At 37.6% G+C, this 20,788-nt stretch overlaps 1 protein-coding gene across 2 annotated transcripts in view; it reads right to left on the bottom strand.

Moving 5' to 3' along the window:
• THSD4 (thrombospondin type 1 domain containing 4) overlaps window positions 1-20,788 on the bottom strand; it is a 354,361-nt gene that overhangs the window by 248,137 nt on the left and 85,436 nt on the right. For both annotated transcript variants that reach the window (XM_054836973.1, XM_054836972.1), the window contains exon 5: window positions 8,710-9,139. In XM_054836973.1, coding sequence (XP_054692948.1) covers window positions 8,710-9,139 — 430 coding nt within the window. The remainder of the gene's footprint in view (window positions 1-8,709; window positions 9,140-20,788) is intronic.

Below are 20,788 nucleotides of genomic sequence, written 5' to 3'. Positions count from 1 at the left end.
ACTTTGCTGCTCAAAGTAAAAGTACACACCATCAGAAAAAACTGTCATCAAAAAGTGACCTAAACTGAGGTCTCAAAACTGCCATCAAGATAATTAGCATGCTTCCTATTGTTAACAAATGATAATGCAAACAGGAATACAGAAAAAGAAAACAGTACATTGCTTGGCTGGGAAGTTACTGAATGTTGAAGCCAAAAACCAGACGGTTTGCAGAAAGAGGCAGGGGATGTTTCCCTGGCTTCTTCCCCCTACAGATCACGCATTGCCTCTCTAACGCTGTGGTGACAGATATAAGAAATATAGGATTGGCTCTTCCACAAATATAAGTCAAGTCTGAAGATAAACAGCCTACCAACCTATCACTAGAAAGAAACTCTGTTTTATTAATTACACATGCATATCTCTACATGTGCAATATGCTGCCCACAGAGGTGTTATTTCTGGAGAAAGACACAGCAGATAAGTACTAGCAAAGATGAGACAGAGCACCACAGCCTGATTTATTTATTTTATTTTAGTATCACCACTGCTTTAATTATTTCGGGGTTTTGCATTGCTCTGTATGCAGTTAGCTCTTAACATATCATACGCAAAAGTCCCATTTAACTGTTCTGGGCACCACAGGGCATGTAGGGCCAACTTCCATTTTCACCATTTCTGGGGGGAGAGGGTTTGTACTACCATCCTTCAATGCAACTATTCTGTGGCAGCTTCTCCTGCACTTCCTTCTTCCTCCACTCCTCTTGGTCAGTACCAGAGATGATTGGGATTCTACTGGTGGGTGCTTTCACTGCAAGTTCCTGTATTCATGGAATTTATGTTCTTTTACTGCTATCTGGCTTGAAAATGAGCCTTAAACTTGTTCACTGTTATTAGCAGTACTGAACTAATCTCCTCAAAATACCAGGAAAAACATACTCCTTTCATGTACCAAAGCAGATGCTGACATCTGAGAGTAGGTGTTTTCTATACCTGTAATTAATGGGAATAGTTAACAAATGCTCATAAAAGCAACATTTTAAAAAATTATTTGTAAATTAATTCAAGGGATTTCCCCTGATCAAAGTTTCTAGACATCTGCAGCTTCCTCTGCTTCAAAAAGCTGGATGCAATTAAACTAACATATGAGTAAAAAGCAAACTTCTTGTTCAAATTATAGGAGTGCTGAATAATTACGCACTGGAATTTCAAAGACTTTTGTCAATATGAATTGACAAAAAGAAACAAAGACAAGCTGGAATGCCTTAAAATATCTCCCACAACACTTGTCTGTATTGATAAATGACAACTACTCAAATTTACAGTACCCTATTAAACACATCTACAAATATGTCAGGAATGCAACTGTCTGGTGGTAACTCTGAAGTCACAATTTTCATTGATTAGTTTCCAGTTTAGAACTTGGCACAGAGGTTATGTCTGAACAATAACCAAGCAATGCATCTAAATCACCCTGCAGTTGTGTTTTATCGTGGAACAAAAAAATCGCTTCATTTCAACAAGCATCCAAATGAAGTTTGCAAATCACTCCACAGTATTTTAAGTGTTAATGCTGCTACTCAAAACTGATGAAGTGTTTGGATAACTGCAGATCTTTTCCTCCTTTCCTCTCCTCCATGACACATGCATTCCATTTACTCTAAGAATTAGAAAGGTAACTTCTTCAGACAATTCCAATTGCTGCATGAAACATACCATTCATAGTTCACTGGGAAGTTAGGAAACAAATGTTTTAGCCAACTGATATGCATTTTGGTTTTCATTTTGAGGCACTTAGATGAATTATTAACATTTTTATATCACGTTATTACTACACTTAAGTGAGGGTCTGAATCTTCAACTATTCTTAGACACAAATTCACTCAACTTCAACCAGTACACAGACTTCTCCAACTTCACCACGCAACTCATTTAACAGGCTCAGAACTTCAAAATAAACCTCAGAGAAGAAAAATGCAGCTCAATGCTTCCTGCAGTATCAGAAAATACTGAAGTACTACTGTTAACCATACCTTTTGAAGTACTTCTGTACATTAAAAATCAAGAAAATATACATTGGGAAGTTGACAGAGCCTCTGGAAAATTCAACTCCCAGAGCACTCAAGCTAAACCCCAAACATACTAATGGCACTAAATATATATCAATTGGCTAACTCTTAGCTAAAATATGGAAACTGTCTACCACGTATAAACACCAAGAACAGACAAGAGAATTCCTGAAGATATTTAGGAGCAATAGCATGAAATACAACACAGAAGTTGAAAACTTAGGTTGAACATTGCAAGGATTATTTGGACATTTTTACAAGAGGAGGGATTTTTACATGGAGAGAACTTTAACTGTGGTACACTGTCCTGAGCTATAGTCATAATGGTTTGAGATACTTCATATTTAATGTGAAGTTATGTATGGCCACTGCTTCAAAAGCAGTACTATTATCTATGGAGTAAACATAATCACAGTCCGCATGGGCACTTGCTACAGATTTTCCAAATTCATGGTGTGAATCCCACTTCTTTCATAACGTATGAGTGGAAAGCACAGGTGAAAGGGGTTGGAGCCATTCATTAAATATCACAACTCAAACTAGAAGCATGTCACAAAATGCCTCAATCATAAAAAAGTTTGTTCTGCATGAGACAAGGCAGAGTTAAGATGGTTTCATTGACTAATTATGGCAATGTTGGAATTTCTTGCCTTAAAAAATATCATTATTCTATGTGTAAACTGAACATTTAAGTTTCTTACTGTGTCTTTCTGATAATGCCCTCACACATTTTGTAGATTTTTATCACTGATACCCACTCTCAACCTTTATTTTCCAGTGAAATATTTCTGTTTTATTGCCTTAAGGTGTTTATTCTATCCTAGGCTCTGCTGTATTTTATTTATATCTTACTAAATTGTCTTTGGAGAAAGACAAAAATCTCATTATTTCTGCATGATGCAGAGAGTCATCATAAGAACATTACAGATCCCACAGGTCACTTCTCCCTGACCTGGAGAATATAGGCTATGACTGTAGCCATGTATACATTACCAAATTTTTGCCTGCACCTATCTCTTTGGTCTGTATTTTTATAGTTCTTGGCACAACAGGACATTAGAGTCTGTCTCTTGGACTCCTGGATGCTAAATTAGTTTAAAACAACTTAGATTTATTGCTCAAAGTAATCGAATTTTCAGTTAAAAACCATAAGCCTCTAGACATCAAAATTTTCTGAATTGTGTGATTTTGTCCTTATGAACATTTTACTAGATTAATAAGTAATTAACCTAGTAACAATTATTTTGTGTAAAACAGCTAACTTTGTATTCTGTTACTGCCACAAGTACAGAGCACACTTGTGGAATAAAACTATTTGAGAGCGCTTCTAAAGTTACCCCAACATATTTTTCATAATGATTTAAGGCAGACAGTTTCCCATAATTATTTAAGTTCTACTAAGAATGTTATAATGCAAAATATTTTCTAATACAGTTGTTCTCAGTTGTTGAAGGAGATGTCATAAAGTCACAGTGCAGAGAGGCAGAGGAAACAACTGTGGTCCAAGAACTTTATCAAATATGTCTCTGTGTGACTCTTTTGTATACAAGGGACAATCGATCAAACTATGTAGGACATTTTACGAGTGGTATCTCTGTGGCAGTGTCTGCTAAGTTAAGCCCGTATTAGTGACAACGCATTCTGAATTAATATTTATAAACTTCTGCTGCAAATATCAAAACAGTCAAAGAAAGGGCAGTACAACCTAAAGTAATATAAGCTTTTAATAAGTTTCCTATACAGCCATGGAATGTCAGACTACCAAATGTACACACAATCCCACAGTGTTTGCAGGGAAAATTCCTCACATAAAGTCAAGGTTAAATTTCCTCAGGAAAAGATATGTCATCATAACCCCACTTTGCCACTTATGTCAAACACCTACTCTACACACATCTCAAAACGAGAATAAATAAACCACGCAGTAGCTCTCTGGGAACAAGAAGGGCCTTTTCAGTTAAAAAAAAAAATCTTAAAAATATGTACTCTTCTATTTGTCTTTACATCAGTATCTGAGCATCCCAACTACATTAAAGAGTGCGTACATCATTGCAGCACCCCATATCACTTCTGAAAAGACCTGTCTGGGAATTACATTTTCTGTTCCATATAAAATTAAACGTTTCCACTTCTACCTTTGTTAAAACTTGTAACGCTGGAAATGTTTCATTTTCTATAAAGTGGAAAACTTTCAAAAACACTTGGGCAGAATGCCAGCAAGCTGGTGAAATGGCCCAAGATCCCAGGTGCCAAGGGAGCCTGCCAATGCCTACCTATGTGCTTAGGTGACAGAAAAGCACATCAGTTTTTAATGGACTCAACACATTCCTGAAGAACATTTCAATTCTCTTTAACTAGGGTTCTGAATCCAAAAAAGCCTTCCACGGGAAAAGTTTTAACTCACACTTGTCAAAATTAGTATCACTATCATCATTAGTCTTCTTTAGGAAATCAAATATATTAATTTATCCCATTGTGACAGAACTGGGGATTGGCCTTGAGCCTTTTACCTCACCTCATCTCTTCAACTGTAAAACCTCCTTCCATTTCCAAAATTGTCTTTTCAGATACTTTGCATTCCCCGCTAAGGTGCCATTCTCAAGTGCTCTGCACACAGGAGCACAGATCCAAGTAGAGAACTCCTATTCAGAACCAAAAGCTGTGCTACCAGAACAATAGTATGTATAGCTGAAGAGTCAGGATAAGAAAGTAAAAGTAATCAGTTTTCTGATCCTATTTAGATACTTCTCCAAAACACAATGGACTTCTTGCTAAGTAGCAGTCACATAAAATACAGGGAAAGGCAACACAGTCTAACTGGAGACATGACTAATCCATATGAACCAGTGGGCAAGCTGTGAATGAAACTGGACAAGCTCAGCAAAACTTCATCCATAAATATCTCACTGAGATCTCAGCAATTCGTTTATCATACATTGTAGCTGAGGTTTTGTAAATTCATATGCAAGTAAAGGTATAAATTTGGTCAAACCCATATCTCAATCCATAGCTAAAGACAATTTAGATTTTACGTCTGTTTTTACTTGCTCTTCATGGTGAAACTCATATATGAATTTCTCTGCCTATTTTTTCATACTCCTTGCTGCACTGTAACTGAATCACTGAAACAGTCACTATTTTATTTTACAGGTTTTCTAACCAGAGTATTTAAGTGGTCGTGATTACTATGTGACTTCATGGGCAGGGACACCCTCCACTAAACCAGGTCGCCCAAAGCCCCATCCAACCTGGCCTTGAACACTTCCAGGATGGGGGCATCCACAGCTTCTCTGGGCATCCTGTTCCAGTGCCTCACCACTCTCATCATAAAAAACTTCTTCCTTATGTCCAATCTAAACCTGCCTTCTTTCAGTTTAAAACGGTTGCCCCTTGTCCCGACACTATAGGCCTTGGTAAAAAGTCTCTCCATCTTTCCTACAAGCCCCCTTTAAGTACAATAAGCTGCAATAAGGTCTGCACATATTAAGAATAGAGACATACTAAGAATTAATGTCTTTCTAATAAGGCATAATTCACTGTATGTCTTACAAAAAATAAATCAGATAAAACTGACTTTAAAAAGAAGCATCCTGTATCACCAAATTTACGCTGCAAAACAAGTAGGCTTGAATGTCCAGAACCCTGAAAGCTTCCTTGTGTACACTGCCCAAGCAACCCTCAGTCTGAAGTTAATTTACAAATATATTCTCATTCAGACATTTCGGGAAGAGCCAGTGACTTGGCAATGCTTGAGACAGTAACAAAAAGTGCTCAGTAAACAAATGTGCCATTTGAGTTACTTCCTTTGTTCTGGTGACAAACAACACAAACAAGTTTGCATTCAAATTCTACTTCACACACGTGCTGGTGTAATTCTCTTTCCTTTAATGCCGGGGAAAGTAAGGAAGATTTACTCATCACGCCCCCATTTTGCAGGAATACAGACCACATTTGAAGAATCTTATTGTATTGCAAATAGCTTACAGTTTCAGTAAGATCTGTCAGTACTGTTTGTTTGTAACGGACAGATGTTTACTCCCTGTTTCCTGCTGAAGGAGGTGACAGGCAGCTGTATATTCTGAGGCAAGTATGTACAAAGCCTATATGCAAGGTGCTGAAGAGGGAAAGCCATTTGTACAATAAGAAAATAGGTTTAATGACCTGCAGAAACACTTGAACAAATACAAGCACTTCCGAGGTTCTCCCTAACCAAAACCCGCAAGTTTAACTTTTATGAATCAAGCTGTCAGTCACGTAAAATGAGTTCAGCTATTAATGAAAAAAACAATAAATGTACAATAATGAGGAAATGACCTAATGGACCAAGGCAGATTGACTTAATTTGTTATTAATTAACTGCCCTTAGGAGAAACTGTAGAGGGAGTGGCCAGACACCAGGATAACTGTTAACAGAATACTTTCTTCTCAACAAATGAGATTTTCATTTTTGGTATGCTCCAGGAAGAATTAAAAAAGAAAAAAGAAAAAGAAAGAAAAAGATACTGTTCTCTGCATGCTGGCAAGACCACTGGTACATGTCACTGCCGATAAATTAAATTAAAGCCCACATGCAGAAGCATTTAATCAGGAAGAACAAGCAAAGTGAAACACTATTGGCCTTGTTTTGCTCTCATTCTGGCCTTCATACTAAAACTGTTCATAGCAACTTCTTTTTTATCATTATATTAATTACCACATTCTAGGGAGAAAAATAACCCCAAATAGCAATTACAACTTCTCCAAAATAATAGAAATAGAAATGTTACTAAATAAAGAATATCACTATGTAGAGATCCATTCCTAGGAGGAGCTGCATCATCTACAATTTCTCTTTGTTATTGTCTCCTGCAATATAAATGATGATTTCTTTATAACTGCATTTATACATGCAACAATAGCAAAGATGCAGCAACAGTATGCTCACCTGTTTTTTCCTCTGCATCTACTGAAGTCTTCTGTTTAAACAACAGTTTCTAAAATCAATATGAAAATATTTTCACTCCTGTTCCCCTACTACCAAAAGAAATTTTCTGATGGCCAGACCACTAATCCTACTGACCTGCATGTCTTGCCACTGTCTAATTCACAAGCTCACAGCCCTCTTCTCTCCAGCCCACTTGTCATTCTCAACAAGTTTTCTCTACAAATCTTCCTTCTCCGTCCACCTTGGCCATCTGGGATCGCTTCTTTCTTCTACCTCATTTCTAACTTCCTCACCTCTCACCTCTTGCTCTCTGAAAAGAGATCTTTCCTAGAAACTATTTTGTTAGATTTCTTAAGTCAGGCAGATACTGTCAAAATTTTTGCCTTGATGCAGTAAGGGATGAAATAAAGACTGGGAAATTTGTGTATCACTTGGACACTAGTGAGCAAATTTGGCATAGAAAATTTTCCAAATTAATGCCCATGCACTAAGTTCATTTCCCATTTCCTTCAAAAAACAGAAAGTATTTTTTCAAAAGAGCAATTTGTACCAGAGACTATTCTCAGAGGCTCAAATGAGCCCTTTCATGTTTTCCATTTCTGACAAATACACTAAGACTTTCTTGACAATAGGTCTCTTCAATCAACTGCTCTAGTCTCAATCAATGGACTTTATTCATAAATAAAGCAAATGTAACAACGGCTACACTAAGAGGCAAAAGGGCCCTCATCTGATTTGCTTAGGTCATGTTTTTGTTATCCTGATCAAATGTTCTGTTGCTACATCTCCACTATGCAGGCTTCCACTAAACGAAACAGGATTTCTAAGAGGCAGAAGAATCAGATGTGCAACCACTCAGGAAAATATGGTCTGTTGTGTCAACATATTGAGACCACCATTCAGCATCCTGCTTCTAATATCCGAATACGAGCTGCTTCAAGTTTGCAATATTAAGTTAGATTAGTAGCCCAAATAAGATGCAAATATTAGGAAGATACTTTAGGAAATACTAAAATGATGCAGCCTGAAACCGAAAATTTTAGCAGGATGAAAATTGCTTGTGAGGAGAAACAGCAAAACCTCACTAGCCTCCCACATAAAATGGGAAACTGCCCCAGACCACAGGGCTACACCCAGTTAAACATTTTTGAATGAAGTAATAACAGAGTAAGTTTTATTTTAAAATTAACACAGAACAGATTTTCTCTCCAATAAACTAGGAATCCAAAATCAAAGCATGTAGAGCTTGAATGCTGGTAAAAGTAGCATCTGTCACAGAAGGTACACAGCACTGTGGAAAGATACTGGAGTGATCCAGGCTGCTGGGTGCTGGCTGTAAATGCTACTTAGAGCATGACTAGCACTCCCAAAAGGATAACCTTATCTTATGGGATTGAGAAGTAGGGAGCCTTCATAACATGGTCTACTGTAATTGCATTTTTCCATTTCTTACATGGAAATATATTAAACTTGTCTGTGACTCAGTTTCTCCCTCTATCAAATCAGAATTATACATATTGGTAGGTTTAGTGACTGCTTGAAGGTATGGTATTAGGTAATTATAATATTATGCATCTACTTGCAGTATTCCCCAGGACACTTTTAAAATAAGTTCACAAAAAAATTCACTAAATTAATAAAAAACAATGCTCAACTTCTTGACTATGCGAACATTTAGCATACTAGAGAAAAACCAACAGCTGTCCAACAAATTAAATATAGGAAAACCAGACTTACATTTGTGTTGCAGAGTTTATATTGCTTGTAGGTGCCAATGCACACAATTGCTGCAGCCCTTTGAGGCTGGGGCTGACCCTGGACTGCCTGGTGCGATGCAGACCCATGCTGGTTTGAGTCACTGCTCTGAAACAGGCTTTGAGATACGGGAAATGAAGATGACTGATAAACTGAGGGTCCCAGGACTTGATGTCCAGCCTGAGGCCCACTTTCTTCTTGATAAAGATTCCCATGTTGAAGTGAAGGACTAGCTGCCTGGCTGTAAGTGTTCATGAGACTCGGATTCTGATGAAATACATGGCTCCTTGACGATTGTCGCTGCCTCCGAAGTTTCTGAGGCTGCTGACCAGTATCAGTCTGTAAAGGTAAAATGTATGGCACTTTTCCATATCCATACTTTCCTGGGCCAATAGGATTTCTGTTTCTGCTTCTACAAACAGAGAAAGAGAGATAAACCAGTTACTGAATTAATAAATGAAAGAACAGTTAGATACTTATATGACTTGTTATTTGCCGAAGTTATTCACTGCAAAGCAACAGGTAACCAGAAATTTAAATTGATTTTACAGAAAATATGTACAAGCTGGAGTCTTGCTTGGTGTATTGGGAGTCTCTGAAGGAGTCCACTGGTTGAACTAATTCCTGGGCCCTCTTTGGGTGAGAGTCACCTGGGAAGTCATTTACTGTCCACTCGCAAAGGCAAATGGTCAGGTATGGTATAAAGTAGCAGCCTGGGGGGACGTGGTTGTTGTTTTTAACCCCTAGGACTCTCCTTTAAAATGGAAATTCAGAGAATCAAAGCTGTATTCCTAAAATTCATAACCATGTTTCTGAGGAGCTTGAGATACATAACAGCAGGAAATCCCTACTGTGGATTTGAGTAATGACAGAAGGAAATTTGCATTCATTATGGCAAAGATCATTAAACATTTTGTATCCGTTTAAAAGGCCTCCTGTGGTTCTGCTTCATTTGCTACTTAAGAAATAAAAATGGAAACAGAAAAAGATAAGGAACATGAAGATATTACTGAAAGACCTCTGAAAAACATGACAAATACTGGAAAACATTCTTATTACAGTACACAGTTTATTTTCTCTCCTTCTTTCGCCAGCAGATTTACTCTTCTTTTATTCTTTCCTTCTAAATATACAAAGTGTGGATTAGCAATACAATTAATTAATAAGTCATGACCCACTAATTTATGTTGTCAAGATAAAAGCCCACCTTCCAGTGTACATTACTAAAACATTACACACGAGCTTGACAGCCCCCGGCACTTATCACAGAAGTTTCAGGTCTGCACACAGATCTCTTCACCCCTGCAGAAGATCCTGTGTTTTGGGCCACACACCTGTATCAGCACTCTCAAATAGCTGGTACTCCCTGAAGGGTAGTTTTGTCCTCTGCACATTTTGTCCTCTGCACACTCACAGCAACACAACACACTCAGCTCCAAATTACAAATGAAAACTCACAAAATTAATAATACCACATTTGAGTCATACCATTCAAGAGGGTTAATCCTGGAATTTTACCTGCAAGCAACAGGCCCATTTGCATTTGCTTTTCTTGTCATCCTGTACAGCTCAACATCGCATCAGGCCTTGATTTCTAATGCTGCAGTCCAAAGAATAAGTTTGCAAAAAAGCTTTCTTCCAGTTCAGAGCAATGTGTGAATACAGCTGTTTTAGGTAACCTTTGCAGTGCAGGAAGGGAGACACCATTAAAAGGAGGTCATTTTCCTTCTGCCCATAAAACATATTTATATTTTTTAATATATATAAAATAGACTTGAACTGCAGTGAAAAACGGAGGTTATAAATTGACATACTTATTTTCTAGAAACTGAAGTGTTACAGATGTCAGACAGCCACCAGATCAAAGAGATTTTTTCTTTGGGTTTGTTTTTTCTTGTATTTGTTTTCTTCCCAAGTCTTATATTCTCCCAAGGCTCTTGTTACATGGGAACTTTGGAAGTAATTTACTTAACTTTCTAGCTTTACGGCCATGTGGGGCTTTTAATCAATCTTCCTGGCTCAAGGATGTGTGAACAAGAGTGTTGATTTACCCTGGCAGATAAGCGACCAGCACTCTTGAGCTGTTTATACCCGTTAATCTGCTCTGTGACCGTGATGGTCATTGTTGAGGTAGGGTTTTGGTAGTTACAGTAGAGAAAAGTAGTACAATGAGTTTTGGCATTAAGACATGGGAAAAAAGCTTCCTGTAAGTGGACAGGAGAGGAAAAAGAAATTACGAATGGGAATTATTTCAGAAGTTGAGACTAAAACCAACTTGATTTAAATGAGCACAGTTTTGTGGTTTGTGTGTTTTGTTGGTGATTTTTAATGGGCAAATCAATCGATTCCCCCTATGCTGCTGCTATTTTTAACATAACTCTTCATTTCTGAGCAAGAGCAAAACAAACAAACAAACTTTCTTGAGATTTCTAGTCATATTCTGCACTCTGAAAACACTTTGGTATCATAATTCTCATGAAGCATCTTAGATTTTGGAGCAAATTGGTTCATCTTGGAAAATAGATATAACTCCTTATTTTTACTTGCTCCAGTCTCTAATGATTCTTAAAGACAGCAGTTTTCTTCTCTAAATGTTTGACTGCTAATCTCCAGTTTGAGGTCACGAATCAGAACTGAAAAGAACTGAAGGACATGCAAAAAATGGTCACATAAACTAGGACTCTTCAGCCTGGAAAAAAAGATGGAATGGGCATATAGTAGTCTTAAACATAGCATGACTAGTATTTGAAAGGAGGACTCATGGTTGAAGGCAGCAAGTGTCCAAAAGCTGCTGGAATCTTATAAAATTACTTGCAAAACGTAGAAAAAAATTGATTTTGAGGGAAGCCAGACTTTTTCCTTGTAAAATGGTTGATTGGTACAACAAACATACAACAACAGCACCTAAGAAGGGAAAGCAATAACAACATTCTTACTGTTCATTTCTGTCTCATCTTGGTTTCTTTTTCTAGACTGTAACTTGGAAGTGTTGCTGGAGTCCTCACTGATGAAGAAATGAGGCACCATTTCTGGTAGCCTAAGTTTCCAGCACCCTTATGATGACATGCCCGTGGTTGCATCAAGGCTCATCAGGGGTGAGTCCTCTCTTTTGCCTCCTTCCCCATAACAGTTAGGGCCAGAATAACCCAAGACATTGCCGTGTAGCACTGAACACAAGTTTCAATTTGCTCAGGTTGTCCAGTAATTACGACACGGAATTTCATGGGAACACACTTCCTCTGAAATGGAATGTTAACATTTTGTAGCCAGGAACATCACATTTCTTTCAACATACAAACTGCTGGAAACAAAGTGTAACACACAACCTCTAATTATTAATATCTTTATCAGTGTTCATGCATTCATTTAAACCAATATTGCCTGGACTGAAACTATTCTGAACACTGTCCATTTTGTCTTAAAGCATCTTTCATTCCCACTTGGCAACATCCTTATAAATTAGGAATGCAGTTTGTTGCAATGTAATAAAGAAGCTTGTAAAAATAGTTTAGTGGTAATTAACTTTCATAATTCTTGGGGATTGTCAGGCAGAATTTATGGTGTCATGGGGCAGTAAGGGAGGGAGTGTTATGTAGGTACATACACAATGAGAAAACAACGGTGAAAGGGGAATCAGGGAAAGGAAAGGAGGAGGAAACCAGACCAAGGCTACCATTAACTTAATAATCTGAATTAAACTAACCTTGCTGACACTGTTTGCTTCATACTACATCAACCCAGCTTTGATCTGCTGATAGGAGATGGAAGTAGATCAAGCCCTGATGGCTTGTTGGGAGTTTTCAGTTGCCAGCAGGACTTCTTCTTACCTATAATTCATTATGATTACCTATATTAATTATAAGCCACTCACTCCTCTCCACAGCATGGCTTGGAAGCTCTTCCTTATTGGTCCTATTTTTATTTTTTTTTTAATGCACACTATCATGACCCAGGTCAGAGTTGGGATGCACTTTCATTTAATGCAACAGGTAAAGTAAGAAAAAAGAATAAGCAAGTAACAGCACAACCCTAAGCCTTATGCCTCCTTAGCCAGACCCAAGCTAGAGTGAGATTTTGCAGCACTAGACTTTATGTATCCAGGTATGCTAAAAAACCCAAGAGTCATCCTTCTTAATGTAGCAATGGTTAAGATGAGCATTTGAACAGGGTGTTGTGTATGTCTTGCTACAGGAGTGAAGTTGAGTGTACAAACCACAGTTCTCATATACCAGCACAAAGGCTTTTGGCTGCATATCTTTATGTCAGTCAGCTTTCTGCCACTGCCAATCCACTCTCACTAATGAAGCTATTTAACGTAGGCCAAGCTTTTTATTTAATTGCTTCTAATAAACAGATATCAATCAACAATTGCCTACATTACTTTGCATGGAGAAAGGTCCTAAAAACCCCTTCAAGAAGTAGAAGCAACAGAAAGGAAGAAGTATCAAAAAGGCCAGGATAAGTAAATCTCACCAGCTCCATAACCTGTTAGGCTCTCTAGCTAAACTGTCTAGTATCAAATAAACACTTAGTAATAACAAGTTGTTCAGTTCTTTACTGGATTGAAGAAGAGAAAGAGGGAATAAGAAGAGGAAAATAAGTATTCAGCAATATTTGCAGTTGGTTAGGATGAACACTGCATGTACTACAGAGAAGCAAAGGAGGGAAAAATGCCACCAAGAACGAAGTTGTTATCTAAAGGCAAATTACTGCATAACAGAAAAATGTATGTTGAAAAGCAAGTAGCTACATTCAGTGTTTCATGGGAGACCATAGCCAGTAGACATCTCTGATGTATTGGGTTCATCTCAAGTAGAGGCCTAACAGCTGTTGAATGCAGACACAGCAATCTTCTTTCTTTGGGCATAACTCTCATAGACACACACCTCCCCGATGGTTCAGACAAATCTGTTTAGCACTTTGATAACAAAAATTATGGGCCCCTTTAAACTTAAGCCAACCTAAATATATTCTTGAATTCAAAATTACACTTGCCCAGCTGAGTATGAAAAGCAGGGTTTGTGCTATTAGTGTAAGGATTGCAGCAAACATCTTAAAAAATATATTATTAGCTAGTATTCTTATTGGTCTATTAATAATTTCTCTCATGCTGAGGATAAGTCAGCTGAGAATAGTAAGAACTGGCCCCTTGCAGCACATTTTGAGTCACAAAAAAGGAATTTTGTTGTAGTAGCTTTTTGTAATTTTAGCCATAGGTATACATGTGCCTTGGCAGGCAAATAAATACATTATCGTTGCCTCATAGTTTATGCTAAGAACAATGCTTTGAACCTCAAGTGTTCTTGAGGTTCACTAAGAATGAAGTGCTTTCGGAGCTGGTGGGCAAGTTATTTATATTGAATAGAAACCCTCTTTGAACCAAAGATACATAGCATCCTTAAAACACACAAGTAAGATTACAGATTTCCTGGGCCTCCACCTGTTCTCTTAAGTGTTCTTTACAAAGCTTCTCTTCAACATACCTTTTTCATCACTTCCTTTATCCTTACATTTCTCCTACTGTTCTCTAAACAGAGGTTCCCTGGCTCACTTCCAGCTAAAGCATAACTCATTTTCTTTCTCTTCTGATGTCAGAAAGAAAAAAGAATGTATTTTACATGTCCTTTGCAGCATTTAATTCAACTTATCTCCTAGTATCAAAAATACTTTTTCTCTTGTAAATGAAAAACTGCAAGGTTGAACATTAGCAAAAATTCTCATTTATGACACCACAGAAGACTTGTTGTCCTACTGTTGCAGTGTTCTCTCAGAATGAACCCAAATACTCATTTTCAATTCACAACCTTTCACTTTGTTTCCCAAGGAGTAATGTTCTGGGAAGGTAACAGCTTTCAGCCACCAGTTTCAACACGGACGAGGAGGAAAAACTGCACAAGAATTGCAGGCTTTGTGACATTTTTTTCACAAGTTCCTCTTGTCTATTGGCAGAAATTATTCTGCAAGCAGAGGAAGACAGTTTTCTTCCCTGTATGCCCAGCCAGAACAACCACCCTAACGAAAGACAACAGAATCTCATCAGAGCATTTGGATAGATATGAAACCAACACTTAGCACTTTCCTTGAATTTTGTTGAGAGTTTGGTCGAGTTGGGAGCTTTTTTCAAAACCTTCAGAGGCTTGCTTTACCAGGAATCTTGTCCTGGAATTAACAGAAAAGTCCTCCAATATGCTAAGGAAACTGATTTCATCAGTGAGTTGGGCCTAACTGCACATGCAGCCTAACACTACTCTGGGTGCCCAGGACCCAAGCATTCTTCAGGCACTTGCCTATTCTTCTCATTTGGGAATTAAGCAGTTGCCTATAATCTAATCTCTGAAGCACTGCTGACTATATTTTTGTTCTATCAAGACAGCAATCAATCCACAGCTAGCACCTACTCAAGCTGAACTTAATAGTGATCTATCATCAGAAACAGAGGTGCTACGGGCAAGATGACAGTGGGAGAAAAGACAGAAGAAAGGGTACAAATATGATTTATAGCTTTATTTCCCAAACAGTATTCCACATTATGTACCACTGCAAAATGTCTTTTGAATTATACTGATTTGTGCTTTTGCATTGCAGGTATTAATTTCTATTTAAAAAATTGCTCCAAAAGTGCATTTCTTTGATTCCCACTAGAAACTTAGATCTAAAGGAGCTCAGTCCCCTTAGATCCTTACCAAAGCTCTTTGGCTTAAATTTAAGTCCTGCTACCCATCGTGATTTTAACAGGACTATACACATGCTTAAGTTAGTAGGCCAGATCCTCTTTAACTAAATCAATTACATGTATTCTAACTTAATTAAATCTACTTCTGTGGATAAGTATATCAGGATTTAACTTAATATTTTAGATAATAGCAAAATATTTAATTAGCAGCATTACAGTACTGTAATTGACAGCTTTTAAAGGACACTACCCATTTACATACAGTTCAAGTATTCAATATAGCTAGAGTTGCCTTAATTGTTTCTGAAGAACTGAAAGTGACTTATTAGCTATTCCTGTCAGCAATGAAGTTATCGAAATATCATTCCAATATTTAAAATGTAATTAAGAAAAAAATAAAGGGAGACCAAGAAGTCTTAGCAGACACAAAACTTCAAATGGAAAAAACAGGTCCTAATTACATAAGTTTCTGTTAATAGGATAGGTACAGGTATATATATTTTTAATGTACTTTATTATTTTTATTACCCCTAAAATATTATCATTAAAATAATTTCAGATATACATTTTTAATCGCTGGCACTTCCTCCATAATTCAAAACTGTAACTGGCCTACAACTGTCCTATTCAACCATTTGCTTTCCAGCCCTCCTACTGCTTTTAATTTTCTTTCATGTTTTATATATTCTTAGGCACACAGATAACAAAGTTTACTTTACAAAGACTGTCCACCATGCATTTTTGGCCTCCTTTTCTTAAGTTTAAGTCACAAAATAAACTGTCTTATCCTAATCATAACTGCTATCAAGTTTACACCTCACAGTATTTTAGCAGATTCTTTCACAAGTATCATTTTTAACAGAAACAAATGATTTACTGGTTCTGGGAATATATTTCCCTCTACTCAAAAGGGAGAGCTCTCAACAGTCAAGTTGATTCACATCAAAAGCCACTATGTATCACCTCTCAGTACTGTACCATAGCCCTGTGCAGCTTTGCATTCCACGTACTCACTTTTCACCAGCTCTAAATCAATCTGGAGAAAATCACTTAAACATGAGTGAAAGAAGGGAGCCCTTTGACTCTGTTGTATGTTATGAAAATGCTTGTCTATCTGCTCACTGACCTAGAAAACAGCCTTAAAGCAGTGAGCGGTTATCTTTGTCAAACGTTTGGTCACAAGAGAGTTAAACCACCCCTTCTGAGAGTATATCACACACTGGAAAAAGGAGCCCTCATCACAAACTTCTTTTGCCACATTACAGCACATTATTCACACTTCATCAGCATATTTCATTGCAATTAAATCGGTGTGGGCATTCACTTCATTTTACTGATTTTCATTTTCAAGCTAACTAAACCAATGGAACTACCTAGTTTGGTTTACTTTTCTGATAACTTTAGTAACCATATCATATCTTAAATGAAATTTTCCATCCTCAAAGATCACCACTAATACCTCAGTCTAGCATAGTTGTAATACGCCCAGTACAATTACTTACTATATTGGCTTTTGCTGATCTCCCAGCAAGTGCTATATAACCTCATTTATGTCATTTTCAACACTGAGATAGGATTCCAGAATTTGAACCCAAATACTATAGTCCTCTTTTTCTATGAGTCAAATAACACCTCTGCTGCCAGGAAATTTAGCTATAAGTCTACTAGATTTTCCCCTCAGCTTCATCTTGAAGGTTTTATTGAATAATGGAACCATGCAGTCGGCAGGTAAAACAGCAGAAATTCAACACAAGGAACCACACAACTCTGTTGAGATGCATTACAACTGTGATGGGAGCTTTGTTGTGTTTCTACCCCTTACTGACTGGGCAGTGAGTGAGTGGTAAAATGCACTGTCTCACATCTGACTGAATGCTAGCAGCACTCTCACTTCCCCTGCCTTCCTCCAGTCCACCCACTTCAGGAAGGGTTGCAATTATAGTATCATACTAGGTTTTTATTTTTGGTAATACCACTCAAAGCGTGCTCACAGTAGCATAATAAAAATTGATACTAATTAGGTAATAATCAGTGAGACCTAGAGCCTATCAGGGGGATTAATAACCAGATGAGATGTGGCACAGCACAAAGTCAACCTGAGGCCACAACCATCCCAGCTAGCTATTCATTTTGCCAGGAAATACCTCACATGATCTTTATTGCTATTAGAACCTGTTTGGAATTTTATTCAGAAGGAAAATAAACATCTTTCTCATATGGCTTTAAATTCCCCAAGTGCTACTAAAATTAATTCTTCGATTACTACTGCTGCTCTTAGATTTTTCTGGACAATTTATCCTCAGAAGAGGATCAAATCCTTCTTCCTCTGTCTTCCTACTGCACACACACCAATCCCAAATAAGCTTTTATAACCATATTGGGTCTGGGGTAAAATGCGTCACATTTTCATTCTGTTAAAGAAATAATGAAAGGAGGGATGACTAAGTACTTCAGCTGGGTTTCATTCCAAATAATAAGAAAAGCAAACACCCATGCCAATAAATATAAAGCCTCCGAACTTGAGAAAGTAATAACTTCTTGAACCTGAAGACCCAGTAATCACACATTTGTCCACCTCTACAAACTGGACCTGACTAGAACAGGTCACAAAAATTACATCAGAACATGCAGCTAATGATGCTGAAATTGGTTAAGGAAATAACTGAATTGTTCCTTTAAATTGTCCTGAGTGACCTACATTTGCCTGGTCAAAGCATCTGTGAGAGGACAAAAGAAATACTTTCAGAAAGGAAATTCTGTTTTGACATTAAATGATACACTCTTCCTTTCCATTGCTCACAGGCCTCGAAATGCAAACTGACCCTATACAGGGTATAAAGCAGCACAGCAGACTTTCACATCAGCTGTTGGCAGCAGAATAAAGACCACAGAGCTATAGCCGTGTGAGAAGTTGATGATTTTTGGATTATTTCCTCAGTGCAAACCTTTCCTCTCATTCCTCTTCCAAACACAAAAAGAGCTTTAGGGAAGCCCTTTCCTTATTAACATATTTCTTTAAACTTGCGCTATTTATGCAAGCCTGCTTTACTTATTTCATTATTCTGGTAACAAATGTAATTTTTTTTCTGCTCCTAGAACCACATACAAAGTACACATAGTGCTTATAGATGTGGACACAGAAGTTTTGCCTCTCCACCATGAATTTCCATTTGTAAAGAAAGCAAAGGTGGCAGTTGTAAGCATCCTAACAATCAGCACACGTATGTAAAATTGTGAGTTTGTCTTCTCTCTCACCAAAATAGAGAACTAGAAATCCAACATTTAAGAAGTACTAAAACCTAGTCCATGAATGATATTTTATTTCAAGACATGTTTTCTCTCTTAAAGCACGTTATCCTTTTGCATGCTCTTATTACTTTTCCATATGTGCCTTTCTATAAAGATGCTTAAGTGCTTTGATATTTCTTCACTATCTCCTCATTCCTGTTTGTTCCTACTGTATGGTATGTTCCACGCATTTTATCTAGGTGAAATAAAAAACAAGGCTGTGCTAATGGGAACTCAAGTCTTTAAAGCTGAGAAGAGCTCCCTTCCTTTGCCAGCAGACAACCCAGAGGACCATCAGCTTTCTTTATGTGTTTCCATCCTCATTCCAGCGACTGACTATAATTTCCTAACACATTTCAATTACACAAGAACTCCACTTACAGCACTACAATAAAAAGGGGAGCACTTAAACTTTTAAAATTAGGCTTCTAGTTGTAGGTACCTCAAATTGCTCTTTCTGTGAGCTTCATGTGCAGTCCTGGTTTCTAAAGCCTAACTGAAGCACATGTGAACTAACTTTCAAAAGCTGAAAATGTGAATAACCTCTTCACAGACAAGGTATGTTAAAATTTATGATATATAAATTACATTTTGAATTTTGCTAAGGAAACTGAACAGTTCTTTGTGAGCTGCCTGGAAGGAGGCAGAGAACTTTTCCACTTGTTGCTAAATGATACAAACATATTTGGCTGCTTTGAAGGACTGGTATTGCTGTCAAAACATATTTGCCTTGGAAGTCATCCAATTTCATCTTACCATGCTATCAAATGTGAGTTTATCTCAGTCAGAAATGTCCATTCCCCTTTTATTGTTTATGCAAGTCTGCTAAAATTACAGCTTTATATAAAGTCCAGTAAATAGGAATATCCCAAAAAGTTTCCACTGACTGTACATATTATATTTTTTCAATAGCCTGCCAGACACCAATTTCCAGCATCACCCATTTAGTGAATGTTGAACACTGTTCTACAGTATAAAAATGATGTCTAGAGTAACTTAAATTTTGAAATGCATTTTCCATATAGCTGATAGGACCAGTAATCTCCTTTGTAAAGAAGGTTTGTACTCTGGATTTTGTAAATTAAGGAAAACTATTAGGTTTTTCATGCTAATAATTTCATTTTCAAATAACATTTTTTGTTCTCATTCTGTTTTTAGAGTCACCACCAAAGAATCTGAAAGTTATGCAATACAACAGGCTTTAAAGCCACCAGGGACCCTCCTAACACAAGATGGAAATAACTTATTACGCAAATAAGATTAAAACACTGACCTTGAATCCACAGTCTTTAGCCAAGGGGCAGCGTGTGTGTGGGGGTGGAAAATCAGCTGTGGTACAGAAGCTTGCACTGTGCTCAGGAAAGCACAAGAATTTTCAAAAGCAAAGGCCTCCGTCATACAGGAAAGTGGAGATGTAATGGACATTATGGTCATTTTAGTATTTGATATGGCAAGGCATTTATTAGGAAATAACATAGCTTCACTTCTGCACACAGTCAATATTATTTTCGGCTTGTTGTCCTCTCATGTTCCAGCCATAAGTGCAGTGGTTGTTTCCAACTGTTCCAGTCTCTCCCAGCCTGCAGAGGCCACCACAGCAGAAAGGGAGGGAAGCCCAGCTGTGCCAGCAGCCTGGCAGCAGCTCTGCTGCAGACGCCAGGCCAGCTGGGATTCCCTTGGAGACTGAGGGTGCCAAGGGGCTGGAGCAAACAGGCTTTGAATGACTTTGTGCTGACGGTTCAAGGCCAAGCTTCCAATATTAGTAATAACCCAAGTATGTACTACAACCTGTATCTGTTACACTACACAGTTGAGAACAGAAGTGCATTATAGTAAATGATTAAGTAGGAAAACAGAAAAAAGAAAATGCAACTTTTGTCTCAATGCAGTTACGTTAACACTGCTAATAAAAGCTTGCCTCTGGCATTCTCTGAATTTTTATAACATCATCAGTGCAATACTGAAATTATACTCAATACGTCCAGGCTATCCATTTGCATTGGTTTGAAAGAAAGACAAAGCAGTGATTAAAGGAAATGGCCAACACCTAGGAACATCAACATCTGAACAGCCAGTCCCCCATTTTGAAATACAGATTAA

Source organism: Grus americana, chromosome 10, assembly GCF_028858705.1.
Source record: "Grus americana isolate bGruAme1 chromosome 10, bGruAme1.mat, whole genome shotgun sequence".
Classification (NCBI taxonomy): domain Eukaryota; kingdom Metazoa; phylum Chordata; class Aves; order Gruiformes; family Gruidae; genus Grus; species Grus americana.
This window is presented reverse-complemented; position numbering and strand designations above follow the sequence as displayed.